General features: G+C 40.2%; 2 protein-coding genes across 2 annotated transcripts in view; both read left to right on the top strand.

The window, feature by feature from the left end:
• Positions 1–7,284, top strand: LOC113746615 (uncharacterized). The gene is made up of 3 exons (XM_027282994.1): positions 1–58; positions 758–974; positions 6,619–7,284. Exons 1-3 carry the CDS (start codon positions 1–3, stop codon positions 7,091–7,093), a joined length of 750 nt encoding a protein of 249 aa, XP_027138795.1. The 3' UTR covers positions 7,094–7,284.
• Positions 7,285–13,556: 6,272 nt separating this feature from the next.
• LOC104939795 (complement C3) overlaps positions 13,557–19,428 on the top strand; it is a 23,133-nt gene continuing 17,261 nt past the window's right edge. The window contains exons 1-8 of the mRNA XM_027282374.1: positions 13,557–13,724; positions 14,442–14,637; positions 14,784–14,946; positions 15,109–15,203; positions 15,614–15,702; positions 17,759–17,841; positions 17,950–18,037; positions 18,798–18,900. Coding sequence (XP_027138175.1) covers positions 13,648–13,724; positions 14,442–14,637; positions 14,784–14,946; positions 15,109–15,203; positions 15,614–15,702; positions 17,759–17,841; positions 17,950–18,037; positions 18,798–18,900 — 894 coding nt within the window. The 5' untranslated portion in view covers positions 13,557–13,647. The remainder of the gene's footprint in view (positions 13,725–14,441; positions 14,638–14,783; positions 14,947–15,108; positions 15,204–15,613; positions 15,703–17,758; positions 17,842–17,949; positions 18,038–18,797; positions 18,901–19,428) is intronic.

Genomic DNA, 19,428 nt, shown 5'->3' with positions numbered 1-19,428 from the left:
ATGGTTTGTCTGGTGGTGGGTGTTCTGCTGCAGGGACAGGAATACCTCTTCCTGCATTGTAGGTTGCACAAATAACACAAGATTGACAATATTTCTGTGCGTATGCTGCAAAACCCTTTGTAAACCAGTGTTGTGTTATTGCCTGTAACATTCCCCCTTTTGACACATGGTCTAACCCGTGTGTCAATTTAGCAAAATGAGGAAAAAAGTGTTTAGGTAAACAGGGCCGTCCATCCGGACCGAACCAAACCGTATCTTTGTATTGAGCTCTGTAATGGAAAATTTATATTACATGATTGTGTGTTCTTTTATAACCATATATAGCCATGTTTGATCTCAGTAATATTCAAAAAGTTTTTGAAGTATAACACTGTGTGCCTTATAATCTTGTTTGGTTTCACTCAGTACCTTGCACTTAGAAATCTTTCTCTCATTTATGCAAGTTGTTTGAAGAAGTAGTTTTCTGATGTATAAACTTGACCTTGGTTCTCACGGTCCAGCAGAGCTTGTTAGTGAGGTTTGATAGGGATGAACACACTCCATTGTAACCACCTGGTACAGTTAGATAAGTAAATCATAATAATGATGAATACTCCTTAGAAATGTATAAGAATCAGTGTGGGACTGCCCCACCCTGAACATTTTCTGCAGACTGTCTTGTGCATTTGTAGAACTGTTCCTCTTGCAAGAATAAAATGACAAAACCTTTAAAGATCAATTGATTGACTCAAGATCCTTATTTTGTATCGGTGAATAGCTTCCCAGAAATTCCAGCAACAAACTTGGCGTTGTCCGCAGGATCTCAGGCTGATCGCTCGGGACCCGGAGAAGGTGACTGATCATCTGAGACTGATCAAATTTGTCTCACCTCCACCTCAGTTCATTCGAGACGGGAGGACCCTCTCCGTGGACCAGGAAGCTGTCACCTCAAGGTCCAACGAACTCAGATTAACAGAAAACATCCTAAATTCAGGGTAAGCAAAATTTTCAATTGTTTAATGAATCTAAGGATCAATTTTGGATTGAGTCAATCAGTCTTTGAATATGGAGAAGAAGGTTACTCTGGTCACATCTTAGGACAAGTGTAGTAAGGTACTCTACACTGAAAATCTCTGGGAGATTAACTGATAGTGTTTGTATTAAGTAGTAAGTATACTACAAAACTAATCTCCGGGAGGTTAAAATACAACTTATCAGAATAGGTCAGTCAGTTACCTAGGCAAAACTGGACATCTTAGGGAGACGTTTCTAAGATTAAAGGCGCGCACAGACTCCTAAGGAAAATAGGGTCGTCTGGGTCCAAGGTTGTGGGAGAGTGTCCTGATTCTCGATGTTGTCAAAGCATGAAAAAGAAATATGGTGATCAATGGGTACCGTTTTTCCATGTGTGGGTTGAAAAGTGGGGCTTCCCAAAAGAAGGGAGTTTTAGTATAAAAAAATTAGAGATGTTAAAGGCGAAAATAGATGCTGCAAGAAATTAGGTAAGAATGAAGAACAAAATTATTAAAAAGGATTTAGATGAGATGCATGGTCATAAAGAAAGCTGGAAACTGTGGATGAAGGAAGCAGAACATAGGGAACGACAACAGGCAGGGAAAGAAATGCCTAAATGTTCAGAGACAAAGTTAGGGAAAGAATGCTTTGCTACTGACACATGTAAACCTTCTCCCTCTGCTCCATCTGCGTATGCCGAGGTAAAAAGTGAAATGATGGCCCTCCAGCACAAGCACGATGATGCATCGTATGTCTTCCCACCACCTCCCCCACCCCCGTCATATGGATAGATATCTTCAACAATCAAGGAACAGGATGAGAGCTCTGCATCTGGAGGAACCAGATCTTAAGAGGTAATTATCCACAAAAATGCAGACAGTGCTTCAGTCCCCTCTGCCTCATCATCTATGTCTGAACAAATGCTTTCACCCAGTCACACACGCACAGGAGTCAAGTACCAGCCTGATCTAGCTGACAGTACAACTATGGTAATGCCGCAGCCAACAAACTCATTCCACCCATCCTTGCTGCACCCTAACTACAATATGCCTATGGTTGAGTATCCAGGTCCAACAGGTCCCATAAGAGTCCAAAGAGGATGGACAGACAGCAGGAAAACAGCTTCCCTCCCTGGAATCTGGTGGGTACCGGTTTGGTGAGGAATTGGTGTCTTTCTGCAAAAACTGGGCCTGAGTTCGTCTGGGTAAATGTGATAAATGTGATATAAAATAACTTGCCGGTGCCTCCAATAACATTTAAGAAGTAACACAAAATTGGTACTTCCCCTTTAAAGTAAAAGTTCACTTTAACCTATTTTATATTTATCCAAAAAGTATCACCCTTGTAAGTACAACACAGGATTTAGTGGAAACAACAATAATTATTTATTACAAAGTTATGAATTGGATGTTCAAATTAGTCAAATAGTTCACTGTTGACCTTGAAGTATGCATTGATAACAGTATTCAAAACTCTCATATAATGCTCTGGAAGGTTTAGCACACAAATAATGAACCCAATGAGAGAATGTGAGATAATAAAAAAAACAAGTAAACTGAAATGTCCACAGCCCACACTCACACACACATTCACGCAGGGCTATTAACGAAAAACGTTGCAGGCCTGGTCGAAGCTTGTGAGCGTGGAGGCCGTTTCACTGGGTTTAACCAGCATAAACAAAAGCACGTGCAAAGGGTTAATGGTGTACTCACGAGTCCAGCAACAGTCAGAGATTAAGATGGAGACCGGGCAAAAGGCAAGGTGCAGCAACACGGCGCGGTGAGCCACGTTCAAGTACAGCAGCTACAGTTTCCCTCCAAAAGGTCCAGGGCTCTCCCAGTCCTCGCTCTCTCCCTCTTATGGCAAATGTCCGGTCCTGAATCACATAAATCCTCTCAGTAACTTAATTACAGGCTTATTCATGGCGGAAAACCAACAGTAGGTCTTAAACAAATTAGCAATTGCTAACTGCAATGCAGAATTAAGCAAGGTAAAGTCTATGAGCAGGCTAAGCTAAAGGCTAGCAGTGATTAGCAATTTAGCTCGTCTTTAACACATTACAATTACACAACAGTATCTTTAACACATTACAATTACACAACAGTACCGAGTACATTTAAACACGTGAATTTACCTCTGGCAGCTTCTCAGAGTTCTGATACATAAACCACGGGACAACTCTCCGTCCGTCTTGGGAGTTAGGAGTATTTTTACAGTTTACAGCTATCCAGCTCGGACGCCGATAAGGCTGTCCTAATGTGCTGCGGCACACTGCCGGTGCTGCTAAGCCCCTCCTACCTAAACAAGGTGAGGACAGGATTGGCTACTACGGCTACCTACATTCAAAGGTGAGAGATTAAAGAGATGCTTCACTACCCCACAAACAAATGTGGTCTCCTAGCTTTTGTGCTGACAATCATATGGATTTTAAAACTAACACCACCCTTTTATCTCTGACTTTTAACTGTATATGACATGACTTTTTTAAACATATTTACACTTCATGAACTATTATTTATTACCAACACAAAAATGTTTATATCTGTATATGAATGAATGAAAATAATAGCCACAGGGCTACACAACTATCCAACAATGCACCCAAAAAAAGGAAGAAAGCACTGAAGATTATTATCACAGACTGAGTGGTGTGTTTGAACAATATTGTGGCATTCCCAAACCTGAGAATATGGACAGGTAAATTATGAAACAGCATATGAAAGTCATCTGAAAAATTGTTTCTTGAGTGGTCTCCGTCCTAGTGTTTACCACAGTGTCCAGAGTTCCTGCATTGGCTAGAAGGATCAACGTCTGAAGGAGATCTGTAGACATGCCAAACATGCCGAGGAGCAGCGAACAGAGGAAAGGGACAAGGAACTCGAAAAACGTGAGTTGACCCAGTACAATGCTTCTCTAATCATGATGCAAAGTATCGTTGACCAACGGACCCAATCGGGGACACGGAGGACGCGGACGCGGTCGGGGAGGCAAGCGAGGGAGAGGTGGAGGAAGAGGACAACCACAAGAAAACAATGCAACGCATGATCAGGATGAATGTTTCTACTGCAAAGAAAAAGGACACTGGGCCAGAGATTGCCCCAAAAAGAAAAAAGAAGAAAAAGGAACATCCAAATTTGCCTCTGACTGACTGCCTGACACATTCGTGGTTTCATCTGAGGAGGAAGGTAATGCACCACACACAGCTGTTTGCAAGGAAGAAATGCTTGGCACTGATACACTGCTTTCCATGCTGTTAGGGACCGTTGATAGGTTAGAAAAGGAACAGGATTTCAAAACCACACCTACTTACAGCCTATTGTCATCTGAAGCCTATAAAAAAATGCCTACTATTGTTTGCATGGTAAAAGGGACCCCAATAACTTTTTTGGTTGATTCTGGCGCCACAAATTCCGTAATCAGATCCTCTGAGCTCAATCCCACTGACATTAAACTCAGTGGCAGATATACTTGGTCAGTTAGCGCTACAGGAAATTCAGTTAAAGAGAAATACTCTACTCCAATGATTTGTGAGTGGCAAACGGATGAGGGATTAGTGACGAGTAAACATTCCTTTTTGATTTCTGATGTTTGTCCAATTAATTTGTTAGGCCGTGATTTGATGTGCACATTTAACATTGTCCTCACCTCAACACCTGATGGATTGAGGGTTTCAAGATATGCAGATAACACATCAGCCTTTGTACATTTCAGTCTGACCACACCCTTGTATGTGTATCAGTGGTGGTTAGACCTCACTGTGTCTGTCTCCATTTTGCAATCTGCTGTTGATGTGATAAACCCCTCCTCTGATAAAATGACACCTGGACATTTGCATTGCACTGCTCACGTCTCAGACGGGCCAGACACTGACTATGCAAAAACATTGTTTTGCGACTTAAATGACAGCTTACTGACTACCAGCTTGTACTGGACAGAAACCGAATGCGCAGCTGAGATTTTATGACATACATGATTCACTGCCACACATCTCCATTTCAAAACCTGCTAACAAACATTGGAGATTTGGGCCCATTTGTTAATCGATGCGAGCATGCCTCAGATTGGACTCCCATGCCAGAAAATGGTGCATGTTATTCTCAGCCTGTTGCTTATTTTTCATGCACTCTTGATCCTGTTGCTAAGGCTTTACCTCATTGTTTGAGAGCTGTAGCAGCAGCAGAACGAGCTGTTCTGGCCTCACGTGATTTTGTGGGTTTTTCAGAATTAACATTACTTGTTCCACATGCAGTCTCAGCTCTCTTGTCGGAACAGAAGACGTCTCATCTTTCAGCAGCAAGATGGCTCAGGTACCATACCACACTTCTTGACCTGCCACATGTCACAATCAAAAGATGCACTGTCTTAAATCCAGCTACTCTTTTGCCTCTCCCAACCGATGGAGAGCCACACAGCTGTGAAGCTGAAGTTCAACAGATATGTACACCACGACCTGGCCTTTCAGACACACCCTTGAACAACCCTGACCTAGTTTTCTATGTGGATGGGTCTGCTTCAAGAGACCCAAACACAGGACAATGTCAGACTGGTTATGCTGTTGTTGATGATCATGGTGTTGTACAATCTTCTCCTCTGCCTTCTCATTACTCAGCACAGGCAGGAGAGCTGTGGCCTTAACAGAAGTATGCAAATTGGCAGAAGGTAAAACAGTGACCATCTACACCGACTCAAGGTATGCCTTTGGTGTCGTTCACGATTTTGGAGCCTTGTGGAAACACAGAAAATTTCTAAAATCTGATGGCAAACCAATTTTGCATCATGATAAGATATCTGCTTTGTTAGAGGCTATTTTGCTTCCAAAACAGATATCTGTCTGTAAATGTGCAGCACATACATCATCAGAGGATGTGATCTCCAGAAGAAATGCTCGAGCAGATACAGCTGCCAAAGTAGCGGCTCGACTTCATGTTAACATCAAACATGAAACCACTGCCCTATTGTCACATTCTGTTGCTTCTCTTTCTGATCTCAGCAGTTTTGTTACACCAGCAGAGAAGAAGCTGTGGACTCAGAATAACTGCTATCAGAAGGAGGGTGTGTGGTACGGACCAGACACCCTCGGACATCTGATTATGGATTTCATTGAACTCAGCCCAGCTGAAGGGAAGAAATATTGTCTAACTATGGTTGATATGTTTTCTAAATGGGTTGAAGTGTTTCCGTCAAAACATGCCACAGCATCAGTTGTGGCAAAAGCATTACTTACAGAGATAATTCCTAGATGGGGAATTCCAGAGAAAATTTCATCAGACAACTGTGCCCATTTCGTGAACGAAGCAATGGCACAACTCTCTGAGTGTTTAGGTTTTGACCTTACTATCCACAAGCAGGTGGTGCCATTGAACGCCAAAATCAGACCATCAAGACAAAATTGAGCAAATGCTGCGAGGAAACAGGTTTGTCATGGCCTAAAGCACTGCCTATTGTTTTGATGTACATGAGAATACGCAAGCGCGAGTGACTTAAGCTGTCCCCTTTTGAGATTCTGTTTGCAGTCCCACTTCGAGTGGGAACAGATCCACCTGGACGACAGATGGACACCACTCTCTGCGAGGACCAACTGGTGACGTATTGCATATTCTTAACCAAATCTTTCTGTGACATCAGACGACAGGTTGCCAGTGCACAGCCCTCAGCGGCCTCAGGTCCTCTACATGACATTAAGCCTGGAGATTTCGTGGTGGTAAAGAACTTCAGGAGAAAGTCTTGGAGACATCATCCAAGTCCTCCTGGTCGCTCACACCGCTGTGAAGGTTGCAGAACGTGCTACTTGGATTTACGCAACACACTGCAGAAGAGTTCCACCCCCTGGGGGTACAACCACAGCGACAGTAGGAGAATAATCAGTGATGTGCTAGTAACCTCTCACTGTAGACTAGGCATACAGACGTGCCAAGGCCACACATACATTCACATAGGCCAGAAGAAGCTGACTTCAAACCCAGAAAATGGAAAGACCACGCCCATGGCATCCATTCAGACATCCAGGCTTCTGTGGCATCAGAGTAACTGTGAGCATAATGATACTGTTAACCTTTCTTTTCACAGGTCCCATTCTGTGGTGGGAAAAGAGAAATGCTGAATCTGCCCTGACTGAACTGACTCAGACTCAGACCTCGACCCTCTTGATGACAAAACCAATTTGTAAATGAAGGTGATCAGTTTCTCAGTATGATGTGTTTTGAATCCTTGTGAATTAACACATTTGATGTTGTTGAGAAATTGAATTATATATAATTTTCCATTACATTTCCCTCCTTTTGATTATAAAAAACACACACTATAAGCAAAGAATATATATAGATATAATATATATAGATATATATATATAGTTATTATATATAGATTCTATAATTTATATTACATGATTGTGTGTTCTTTTATAATCATATATAGCCATGTTTGATCTCAGTAATATTCAAAAAGTTTTTGAAGTATAACACTGTGTGCCTTATAATCTTGTTTGGTTTCACTCAGTACCTTGCACTTAGAAATCTTTCTCTCATTTATGCAAGTTGTTTGAAGAAGTAGTTTTCTGGTGTATAAACTTGACCTTGGTTCTCACGGTCCAGCAGAGTTTGTTAGTGAGGTTTGATAGGGATGAACACACTCCACTGTAACCACCTGGTACAGTTAGATAAGTCAATCATAATAATGACGAATACTGAACATTTTCTGCAGACTGTCTTGTGCATTTGTAGAACTGTTCCTCTTGCAAGAATAAAATGACAAAACCTTTAAAGACCAATTGATTGACTCAAGATCCTTATTTTGTGTCAGTGAATTGCTTCCCAGAAATTTCAGCAACAGCTCCACATGCTCTCCACTGGGTTACTTCAGGAGGAGAGGAAAATGACTGAAATGCAGAGAGGGAGTCAGGAAGTGTGTGTGAGAGAAAACAGAACGCCTCAGCTGGGGGAGGAGGGAGTGATAAATCAGCAGCGCGCTTGGCTGCAGCATCCGCTTGTGCATTGCCTTTAGATACAGAGTCTGTGTCACCTGTGTGAGCTTGACACTGCAAACTGCAATCTGTTTTGGCAAAAGAATAGCATCCAATAAAGCTAAGACCTTGTCATGATGTAAGATAGGCTTTTCATCAGATTTAAGAAAATTTCTGTGTTTCCGTAGTGCGCCAAAATCATGCACCACACCAAAGGCGTAGCGAGAATCTGTATAGATAGTCACTGAGCGACCTTTTGCTAGTGTGCAAGCCGCAGTGAGGGCTATCAATTCAGCGGCTTGTGCCGAATAGTTAGAGGCCAAAGAGCCCAATTGCACTACAGAGTGATCATCACATACAGGAAAGGCCACTTTGTTTAACCCAGACTGAGTATCTCGAAAGGCAGAACCATCAACATAAAAGACAAGATCAGGGTTAGTAAGAGGAGTCTCTCGCAGATCGGGTCTGGGTGTGCAAACCTGTTGAAGAATAGCAACACAATCATGAGCTTCACCATCATCTGGAGAAGGTAAAAGAGTGGCAGGGTTAAAAACAGTGCATCTTTTCACAGTAATGTTAGGCATATCCAACAAAACAGTGTTGTATCTTAACCAACGTGCTGTTGAAAGATGAGAGGTTTTCTGTTCCAACAGGATCATAGAGACTGCATAGGGAACAAGAAGAGTTAGATCAGAATATCCAACAATTTCCCTCGAAGCTAAAACAGCTTTCTCTGTAGCCGCTACTGCCCTGAGGCAGCGAGGCAGGCCAGCGGCCACTGGGTCTAACTTAGAAGAGAAACTGGCCACTGGTCTCAGCCGCCCTCCATGTTCCTGCAAAAGAACTGATGTCATGCAACCATTCTTTTCATCCACAGTCTGAGTAAAAGGCCTTAGTGGGTCTGGGAGGCCTAATGTGGGAGTTGACTGCAATAAAAGCTTAAAATCAGTGAATGCCTGTGTTGCATCATGAGTCCAGGTCAAACGGTCTGAAGATTGTAGACCTTTACCATAAATTAGGGCTCCCAACTCTAACTCAGCGAAGTTAGGGATAAACTGTCGACAATAAGAGCACATTCCCAAAAAAGACATTAGTTGTTTTTTTGTCAGAGGTTTGGGCAATTTTTGAATAGCTTCTACACGTTTGGGTGAGAGGGATTTGCCCTCTGCTGTGATCACATGACCCAGAAAAACAACTTCCTGCTGTACAAATTGAAGTTTAGACAAACTGGCCTTATGCCCATGATCAGCCAAATGCCGTAACAGAGTCACTGTATCAGCCTCACACTGCTCTTTAGTGGGGCTACAAATCATCAAATCATCAACATACTGCAACAATGCTGTCCTGGGGGTCAGGACTAAAGGCTCTAAGCTGTCCTTAAGAGCTGCATTGTAAATAGTTGGACTCTCACAATAACCTTGACACAAACGAGTGAACGTGTATGGTTTGCCATTAAAGGTAAAAGCAAACCAAAATTGACTATCAGGGTGCACTGGCACACTGAAAAAGGCATTTGAGAGATCAACCACTGAGAAAAACTTAGCATCTGCAGGCACTTGTGATAAAATAGTGTAGGGATTTGGAACATTGGGAGCACGTGGCTGTACTGCAGCATTCACAGCTTGTAGGTCTTGTACAAATCGCCATTCAACTGGTTGGCCTTCATCCCTAATCTTTTTGACAGGGAATAAAGGTGTGCGAACCGGAGAATCAGGACATGGAACAATTACGCCTGCTTGCAAAAGGTGATTGAACACTGGAGTAATGCCATCAATAGCCTCTTGTTTTAAAGGATATTGTTGTTTGCATGGGCGAAAGTCAGATTTTGCAGTTATCATTACTGGCTCACAACCCTGAATAAGTCCTATATCATATTTATGCTTTGCCCACAGAATATCAGGCACTTCTTTCAGAGCAGGTACATGCTTAACATTTTCTGCTGACAGTAAGACATATTTCTTGTGTGAGAGTGAGTCATTCAATGGCAGCAACTGCACAGTGCGTGTGTCGTAGAAAGAAGACTGTAATGACTGTTTATATACCTGCAGCTGGGGAGAGTAAGTGACCAATGGGTCACTTGTACTTTGCCAGTCTTGAATATGTACACATCTTTCTACAAACAACCCCAAATCTTCCCACCTATCCTTCACGTGTTTGGAAAAAGACACGTGAGGAAAAGAATTGTTTGCATCAAAAAGTATTTTCTGATTCTCAGTCAAACAAACAGAAAGCGCTGCGTGGTGGTCATCCCAGAAAAGGGAGACCGTGGTCAGTCGTTCACTACACTACTACACCACTACAGTAATCAATAGCTCACTATGAACAAAAGAACATCATATCAATATATTATGGGATTAATAAAGTATATCTCATCATCTCTCAATAACACTCTCTTCGTGAAGAGCTTGCTAATTTTGCAAAATGTGCATACTTCTCATATGAACTTGTTATGTAAGCTGTGTTTTCCTCTTCAAACTCATTTTTCTTGTGGTTACCTCCCTATCCTGAATGGAACAGGGTAATCTCATGTTATGATAATGTCCAAACCTGCCAAAACTGGTATTTCTTCTGGAATGATGATACCACTGATGTCTTTCACTTTGCAGACTGCTATGCACTCTGTATGACTGCAGACCTTCTTTGCAAAAAATCTAACTATTCAAAGACAGAAACATAAATAGATACAGTGCCTTGCTAAATTATTCACCCTCCTTGGCATTTTTCATTTCATGAGTTTTCGTTTTGTTTTTTATTGTGAAGCAAACAACAAATAGGACAAAATAACAGAAAAAGTCAATGTGGATAACTATTCACTCCCCTAAAGTCAATACTTTGTAGAGACACCTTTTGCGTCAATCACAGCTCCAAGTCGCTTTGGATAAGTCTCTATGAGCATGCCACATCTTACCACATCTTGCAAAACTGCTCTAGCTCCTTCAAGTTGGATGGTTTGCGCTTGTGAACAGCAATCTTTAAGTCTGTCCACAGATTTTCTATTGGATTGAGGTCTGGGCTTTGACTAGGCCATTCCAACACATTTACATATTTCCCCATAAACCACTCAAGTGTTGCTTTAGCAGTGTGTTTGGGGTCATTGTCCTGCTGGAAGGTGAACCTCCGCCCCAGCCTCAAATCACGCACAGAGTGGTACAGGTTTTGCTCAAGAATATCCCTGTATTTAGCACCATTCATCTTTCCCTTAACTCTGTTTCCCAGTGTTTTTGCTGAAAGTAATGGCTTTCTTCTGGCCACTCTGCCATAAAGCCCAACTTTATGGAGCGTATGGCTTATTGTCATCCTATGTACAGATACTCCAGTCTCTGCTGTGGAACTCTGCAGCTCCTCCAGGATTAGGTCTCTGTGCTGCCTCTTTGATTAATGCCCTCCTTACCCGGTCTGTGTGTTTTGGTGGTCTCTTGGCAGATTTGCTGTTGTGCCATGTTCTTTCCATTTGGTTATGATAGATTTCATGGTGCTCCTAGGGATCATCATAGATTTGGATATTTTTTTATTACTTAACCCTGACTTTTACTTCTCCACAACATTGTCCCTTACTTGTTTGGAGAGTTCCTTGGTCCTCATGGCAGTGTTTGTTTAGTGGTGCCTCTTGCTTAGGTGTTGCATCCGCTGGGGCCTTTTTAAAAAAGGTGTGTATATGTACTGACAGATCATGTGACACTTCGATTGCACACAGGTGGATTTCACTAATTATTTGACTTCTGAAGGTAATTTGTTGCACATTTTATGGGCTTCATAACAAAGGGGGGTGAATACATATGCACATGCCAATTTTCAGTTTTGTTGTTGTATATATATATTTTTCTCATTTCACTTCACCAGCTTAGACTATTGTGTTCTGATCCATCACATACAATTCAGATTACAAAAACATTGAACTAAAGGCTGTAATGTAACAGAATAGGTAAAAAGCCAAGGGGGTGAATACTTTTTCAAGGCACTGTGTATAGACTCAAGTCTTTATTTCAGTCTCACATCAGTTAATAAGAATTTCCACAGAACTGATTTGTGTACCTATTAACACCAGTCTTGCTAATTAGTAGGCTACATATAGTAGCCTAAACTGGTAAAGAAACAGTTTCCTCCCTATGCTCTCTCACCTCTTCACACTTGAGTCTGTGGATTGGTAAAGTAAATTACAGGTGCAAAATGTTTTTGAAAATTATGCTTTCTTCCCCCTTTTCTCTTTAAAGTCCTTGGGCACAGCCACTTTCTGACAATCATCACACTCAGCGCAGCTGATTATCATTATCAACTGTAGCCAATGTACTGTTTTAATACAGTTAAAGTCTGTGTAAAGTAAAAAATAAATGTGTGTGCTGAAACCAAAGAAGAAAGTGTTATTAACTGCAGAGCAAATTTTGAATGATTAAAAATATCCACAAGTTCATGAAATTAGGTGTCAGGTTAAAACGAGTATTCTCAGCTCCAGGACTGTGGGGGTGTGTTTGCTGAATGTGCTGAAACCACGCTCACTCGTTGGAGCAGTCAAGCAGCCATTTTGAAGCAACTGAAACGTGTCAGATGAGTTCAAAAAATGACATGACTGACTTTGAAAAACTGAGAAGGATGAATTAATCTCTATCTCTCTGCTAGGGGTGCAGGGGTATGTCATTGAGCCACCCTTTAGGACCGCCCAAAGAAACGTGGACTGAAAACTGGTGAAAAACTGTTTTAATCTCTAACTCCACATTTCAGTAATACATTGTTCAAAGTCTGTTCACGTGTTTTCAGCAACTATTTTCCAACATATTTAATGTGTTTTAAAAGAAATCTCAGAATTACCTTTACACAAACTTTAACACAATAGAAAAAACAATAAATGTATATAGCACTTTATCTTAGACCCTATGGTAGTGTCCCAATTATTAAAATCCTGAAATATTGAAAATACTTCAGGATTATAAAATACTGAAAATATTTCAAACTATGGGATTAATCTTCATTATCTTGATAAAAATATAGAAGAGTGCATTATAACATCTATTCATGGACCATATAATGACTTAAATGAATTATATAAATAATTTTGTTTTTAGTCATATTCCTCTTTTTATTCATATTTATTAACATCAGGTACACCGTGGTTTCATTTTCACTGTGATTTGGAATAAAGTTTTGAGAAGATACACTTCATGTATCAAGAATAAATCACAATGACCCAATCATTTAATTCATTCATTTCATTTCATTTTTAAGAGGTAAAAATAGTTAGCAATTTCTAAAAATCCCTACTGATGAAACACCAAAAAAACCCTGCCAGAGACCACCCAGAAATTACTCAACATGACTTCCAACCCACTATTTTTGTTTGTTTGTGCATGTTCATTACGTTCATTTTTGTGTAATTATACTGATTCAGCAGGTTCAGAAAACAAATGAAATAGAACAAACAAGAAAAAGACAGAAAGGTGTCACATTAGAAAACATTGTAAAAGGTGTTTTTCTGTAATTTTGCAATTGCTGAGCACTTAGTCAAAGCCTTATTGAACTTTCGACTGTTTATCTTTTCCGCAGAGTACAGATAACGGACAGTTTCTCAACCGCTGCTGGGAAATCATGAGCTAGCGTGTTTGTGTTTAGGGCACAGTAGTGAGTTGAAGTGGAGGAGAGAGGAGAGGAGATAAAAAGAGGGTGCTGCAGTCTACACTGACAGCAGATCAGGATCAGGTAGGAGGATGAGTAGGACTCTGCTGTGTCTGGTGGCCTCTCTGGCCTTTGCTTCTCTCACTTCTCTGGCCGATGGAGCTCCATTGTAAGTAGACCAGCATTACTTTTCCACATTCCCTCTGAGCTTGAAATACTTCAGAGGAAACATACAATAAAAAATATATAGTTCTTTTTTTTTTCAACTTCCTGATATTTAAACTATTACTGGTTAAATTGTAATAGGATCATGTTAACAGTATCATGGGTCCTCTGCATTTATAATTGATTTAAAAAGTAAGTACAGATGCAAATTTAAGTTTAACTCTGTTCCATTTGACCTCTGTCTTACATCATGAGGGGCTGTAATCCAGTTTGCAGTTTGTGTTACATGAGTCAGTGCACTATGGTCTTTCAGATGATGCCAATAAGTTACATTTTATTCAGTTTGCACATTGATAGGACCTGAGCAAGCAGAGCCATGATGAAATGCTATATTGATCTAGTGCTGGATCACATTCAAGACAATCAACAGATCACTCATTGTGTGCAAAGTCCCTGCTGGAACTCATAGTCCTCATTTGAGCAAATATGGTTATTGGGTAATTTGGGTGAATTAAAAGACACTGGCTCTAAGGCAGTTGTTCTCAACCTGGTGGTTAGGAACCTTCCAAAGTGGAGGGGGTGGGACTTGTGATGAGAGGACTCTTAGAGATCAATTAAATAATAGAAGAGAAGAGAACATGTTTGTCAGTAAAACCTAAACAGCATGTGGTTATTTCTGCACAGTGACTACAGATATTCTGTATCTGTCTCTCACCATCAGGCAGGTGATGTCTGCCCCCAACTTGTTGCGGGTAGGAACGGCAGAAAAAATCTTTGTGGAGTGTCAAGACTGCACAGGAGGAGACATTCGTGTCGAAATCATTGTGATGAACCATCCGACTAAAACCACAAGACTGGCAAACACAGTTGTGACCCTCACTAGTGCAGAAGGTTTCCAGGCACTTGGAGAAATAACCGTAAATGAAATATTGTTACTGAATTATGTATAGTATATGTTAGTGCTACTTGTACTTTTATTTTAATGATCACGAACCCAGAAATGCCCATGAAATCCCCCGTCCTGCTCCTACACACTGTTTGTGTCTCTACATACTGCTTGCAGATCCCTGTTGGTGTCTTCAGTAAGGATCCCAACATTAAACAGTATGTGTACCTGCAAGCACAGTTTCCTGGCCGACTGCTGGAGAAAGTCGTCTTAGTGTCCTTCCAATCTGGATACATCTTCATCCAGACTGACAAGACCCTCTATACACCCAACAGCAAAAGTGAGTTCAGTACTCCATCAGTGTTAAAACAGACTGCCCTCAAAATTCCCAGAGAACGTCTCTAACCCTTTTTTTGATTTACGTAAAAAGTAAAAATGTTTAGAGTCACTTGACTGGACATGATGATCGATTATCGATAAATTTTTTTACTCTCTATGTCAGTTCTTTACAGGATGTTTGCAGTGACACCCCTTATGGAGCCTGTAGAAAGGGAACATGGAACCCAAAATGAGGCCTCTATTGCCATTGAGATTGCGGTAGAGTATTTTATCTTTGATAAGAACATAATTGAATGTTATATTGAATAATTAGCTGTAAGCACAAAAGCTCATGATGCTAAACAGTAACAGACTATTGCCCAATAAATTACCATAATAACATAAACATATCTACGGAACCTTGTGTCATTGTTAGGTTTTGTGTCTAGCTCCTGGACCACCACTTCTTGTAGAAATGCCTCCCTCTAGTGGTTAAGTTACACATTGAACACAGCCTCTCGCTACAGGGGAAGGCAGAAATTTAAGAAAGAACAAAAGAAAAGCAACATTCTAGAGGCTGACCACACTTATGGATTGTTGACCAAATTATAGCATAGATTTACTGAAATTAATTTGCAAACTGGTATAGCTAACTGTTAATGGTGTGTTACAATATTGTGTATTTTTAGACTCCGGAAGGCATAATTTTACCACTTGATCCAGTCTCTTTAAAATCAGGAATCCATTCTGGAAATTACCAACTTCCTGACCCTGCCAGGTGAGTATTTTATCTTATTTAAAGTCTGTGTAAAGGCAACTCTGAGAATTCTTTCAAAATACATTAAATATGTTGGAAAATAGTTGCTGAAAATGTGTGAAAAGACTTTGAACGATGTATGGAGTTAGAGGTTAAAACTGTTTTCCACCATCTCAATCTCGAGTGTTTCAAAGTTAGTCATGTCATTTTCTGAACTCATTGGACACGTTTCAGTCACTTCAAGATTGTTGCTTGACTGCTCCCACGAGTGGGCGTGGCTTCAGCACATTCAGTGGACACGCCCCGACAGTCCTGGAGCTGAGAATACTCATTTTTACCTGATTGTGACACCTAATTTCATAATCTTGTCAATATTTTAAATCATTCAAATTTAGCTGGGTGGTTAATAACACTTTCTTCTTTGGTCTGACAAACTCATATTTACACATATTTATTCTTACTCTACACAGAGTTTAAATGAAAATTTTCACATTGTATTTTGATACAGTTTGTTGTTTTGATCTACTTCATAAAGTGCGTAAAGAATGGAGTCTCTCTGAATCCTTAGTAGATTTGTGCCAAGATAGGCATATTGGATAATCACAACTGTATCAGAAAAGAGATATGGACTGGTAAAACTTACATATTTGCTAATGTTATAAGCAAATGTTAATAGTCTGGCTGTGTAATAGAACCAAGTGACCATATTTGGATGAGAGCATGGCACTTGTGGGTGACATGCTGCAAGTTGAGCTGTTCAGTTGAGTTAAAATAATTTTGCAAGCAAGCAAAAAAATGTAGTCTCACCCACACATTCTGTTATTACAGCTAAACTGCAGAATAAAATGTTTTTGAAAACATTTGAGGCAAGAAATAGACAATGTAGTAACCTAATCTTAATTAGCAAGTTTTATAGCTTGATTTGAGTTTTGTGAGCCCTTTGTATTGTGCTGGAAGGACTCACTGTGAATGCATTGTCAATCACAAATCAAATCAAATCAAATCAAGTTTATTTATATAGCCCTTTACAATAGCCAGATGGTACCCAAAGTGCTTTACAACAAAGCCTTAGAAACAGTACATAACAGGTACATAGATAAATAAATACAGTTAAATTAAAATACAGTTAAAAAATAAAAGTGCTGTAGTGTTAAAAAAAAAAGTTGGAAAGGTAGCTTACTGTTGTAGGTCAAAGCACACCCTGCTGTTTTACTCTAAATGGAAGTCTTAAGAATTAAAGCGTCTCACCTGTTATGGAATTTTCCATCCTTACGTTACATAGGGTCACGTGTGGGCCTTGAGGTCCTCGGCAGTAGCAGTTGTTTGGCTTTGAGAACAGCATGTGCCAGCCTATCTCAACACTGTGGTGACCATAGTCGAAGGAACTGAATGTTGCCTTCCTAGACATAATGGATAGCTTGCCGTTGCGTCCCATTAACATAAACAGACAATAGTGGCTCCAGACTAGAATGTGACGGTAACACAAACATGGGTAAAGACATTCTCTTGGGCTATTTTGGGGTGTTTAGCATTTGTGGTGTTATCTGTAGGGGTTTAAAGTCTGACCACCAGCAGGAGTTGGGGAGAATGTGAGAGTGACTCAGGCACTTCTGATGTACTTTAAGAGTGTCTCTAATTCTCCTTGGCCAACCGTCAATAAATATTACAGCATAAGACATCAGAGGCTCCTGAACACTTTCTTCTCTCCTGGCCTCACCACTGACCTTTCACTTCAGCAGTTTCTCCACAACATCACCCACTGTACAGTAAATTATTTTACCTTCTAGGAGGTGTTATAGATTACCAATAGCTAACAGAAATATGTACACAAGAAATCCTTTCTCCCAAGTTCTGTCAAGTGAAAAATGTCTGGTAGGCACAAGATTTTATGTATCGTGTAGACTTGTGTATTGTGAGTTGTATTTTTGCAAATGAAATACATTGTTAGACATTTTATGAAATGTCTAACAATGAAGCTGAAGGCAGCTTTCCACACTGTTGACAATAAAGTTTTCGTATTTGTTATGAATATTCAATTTATTAGCTTGATTATTGAAATATGTGTTCTTGTGTGTAGTCCCGGAGTGTGGAAGGTGGTGGCGAAGTTCCACAGTAACCCACAGCAGAGCTACTCTGCACAGTTTGAGGTCAAAGAATATGGTAAGTCCCTTACATTGTAATTTAAAAAATAAACATACATACATTCACTTACTTTTTACCTGACACATACACTGACACAAAAATATATATTTTTTTTTCATTTTTCAGTGCTGCCCAGTTTTGAGGTGAAACTGATACCTGTGACCCCCTTTTTCTATGTGGACAGTAAAGAGCTCTCTATCAACATCAAAGCTGAGTATGTGAAGATTTTTCTTTTGTGGCTTGAGAGATCAAGTTTTAATTGGAGAACAGAAAAAAAGGCTCTTGTTAGTCATTTGTTGTTGTTATTTGTTGTTGTTGTTTTTATCTTCTAATAATCCTAATTTCACTGTAATAATTGAGGTAGAGACAACTTTTTGATGGTCTTTGTCCTGTTTCAGAATCTGCATTTTTACTCTCATCTCACTATCGAACAAAGAAGATTTAATTTCAAGATTACCACTGCAGGGATATCATGAAATTGTTTTATTTATTGACATCATTACTGTGATTGGATGTGAAACTTCCTGCTTCAAATTTATCTAACAACTTGACCAATTCCTGGTTACATTTTGTTTTCTTTCTTGCCCACCTTAACTAACACTCCACAAAAGTAAATGTTGGAGACAGGACAATAATCTGTAGCTGCCTGGAAGGGGAAGAGAGTCAAATCTTTCGCAAGAAAATGTGGCTACCTTAAACCACAAACAGTTCATCTGCAAAATAGCATCCAGGAGAAAACATCAGTATATAACGTCACAAATGCAACAGTTACTGGGGTGGCCGGGACTATGTGAGCATATCTGATTAGTATTAGCTACATATAGTATTTGTTAACTGTATAGTGCCTTGGCCAACACCTTGCTTTTGGCTTGGTCTCCCTCTGTCTTGGTCATGACTTGGTCCCGGTCTTGACTACAACGCTGCCTGATATACTTCATTGTGGGCTTAAACATGTTCTTTTCTTGTGGGTTTAGATATCTATTTGGTAAAGAGGTGGATGGGATGGCCTTCGTTGTATTTGGGGTTCTGAAAGACAGTCAGAAAAAGAGCTTTCCAAGTTCTCTTCAGAGAGTGCTGGTGAGTGCTTATTTACTCTGTTACTGTATTTCTGTCTATATCTATATACTGTGTGTGTGTATATATATATATAAGGCTTGAACTGTGACCAGCAGCATTAGCATAATGCTAACAGACAGTCACCAACATTAAGTTGGTAATAAGTGAGTGCACACATGCCAGCACGACGTTGAGCCAGTTATCTTAAAATACACGTATTTGTGGACAGCACTGTTCAGTCCAAATGTCTGTCTGACTTCACATCTGCTCAGCTGTATTAGCTGGCTAGCTTAGTGGTGCATACACCTGCTGCTGAATGAATAAGTGTCTAATGTCTGTGTCATTTCTCTGCAGGTCATTTGCTTATTTGACTGTGAGAGACAGATTGCCGACCATCCTGACCAAAGTTATAGACACAATACATCGCAACAAGAACAAGTTTTTTGAGGAATATGGAGAGGTAATAATGTTGCCATGTTATTTGTCTGTGTTGCCTATGTTATTTATTAGCTGATTTTGAATCTTCTCGAATTTGTTCTTGTATGTGTT

The sequence above is a fragment of the Larimichthys crocea genome, chromosome X, assembly GCF_000972845.2.
Source record: "Larimichthys crocea isolate SSNF chromosome X, L_crocea_2.0, whole genome shotgun sequence".
NCBI classification, from domain to species: Eukaryota; Metazoa; Chordata; class Actinopteri; family Sciaenidae; genus Larimichthys; species Larimichthys crocea.
Note: the sequence above shows the minus strand (reverse complement) of the source record. Positions and strands in the feature narration are given on the sequence as shown.

Excerpts from the sequence above, each read along its gene's own strand:
- LOC113746615 (XM_027282994.1), top strand. The coding sequence starts at position 1 with ATGGTTTGTCTGGTGGTGGGTGTTCTGCTGCAGGGACAGGAATACCTC. Across the intron at positions 59-757 it reads GGAATACCTCTTCCTGCATT|CTTCCCAGAAATTCCAGCAA; the intron begins GTAGGTTGCACA and ends ATCGGTGAATAG. Across the intron at positions 975-6,618 it reads GAAAACATCCTAAATTCAGG|ACGACAGGTTGCCAGTGCAC; the intron begins GTAAGCAAAATT and ends CTGTGACATCAG.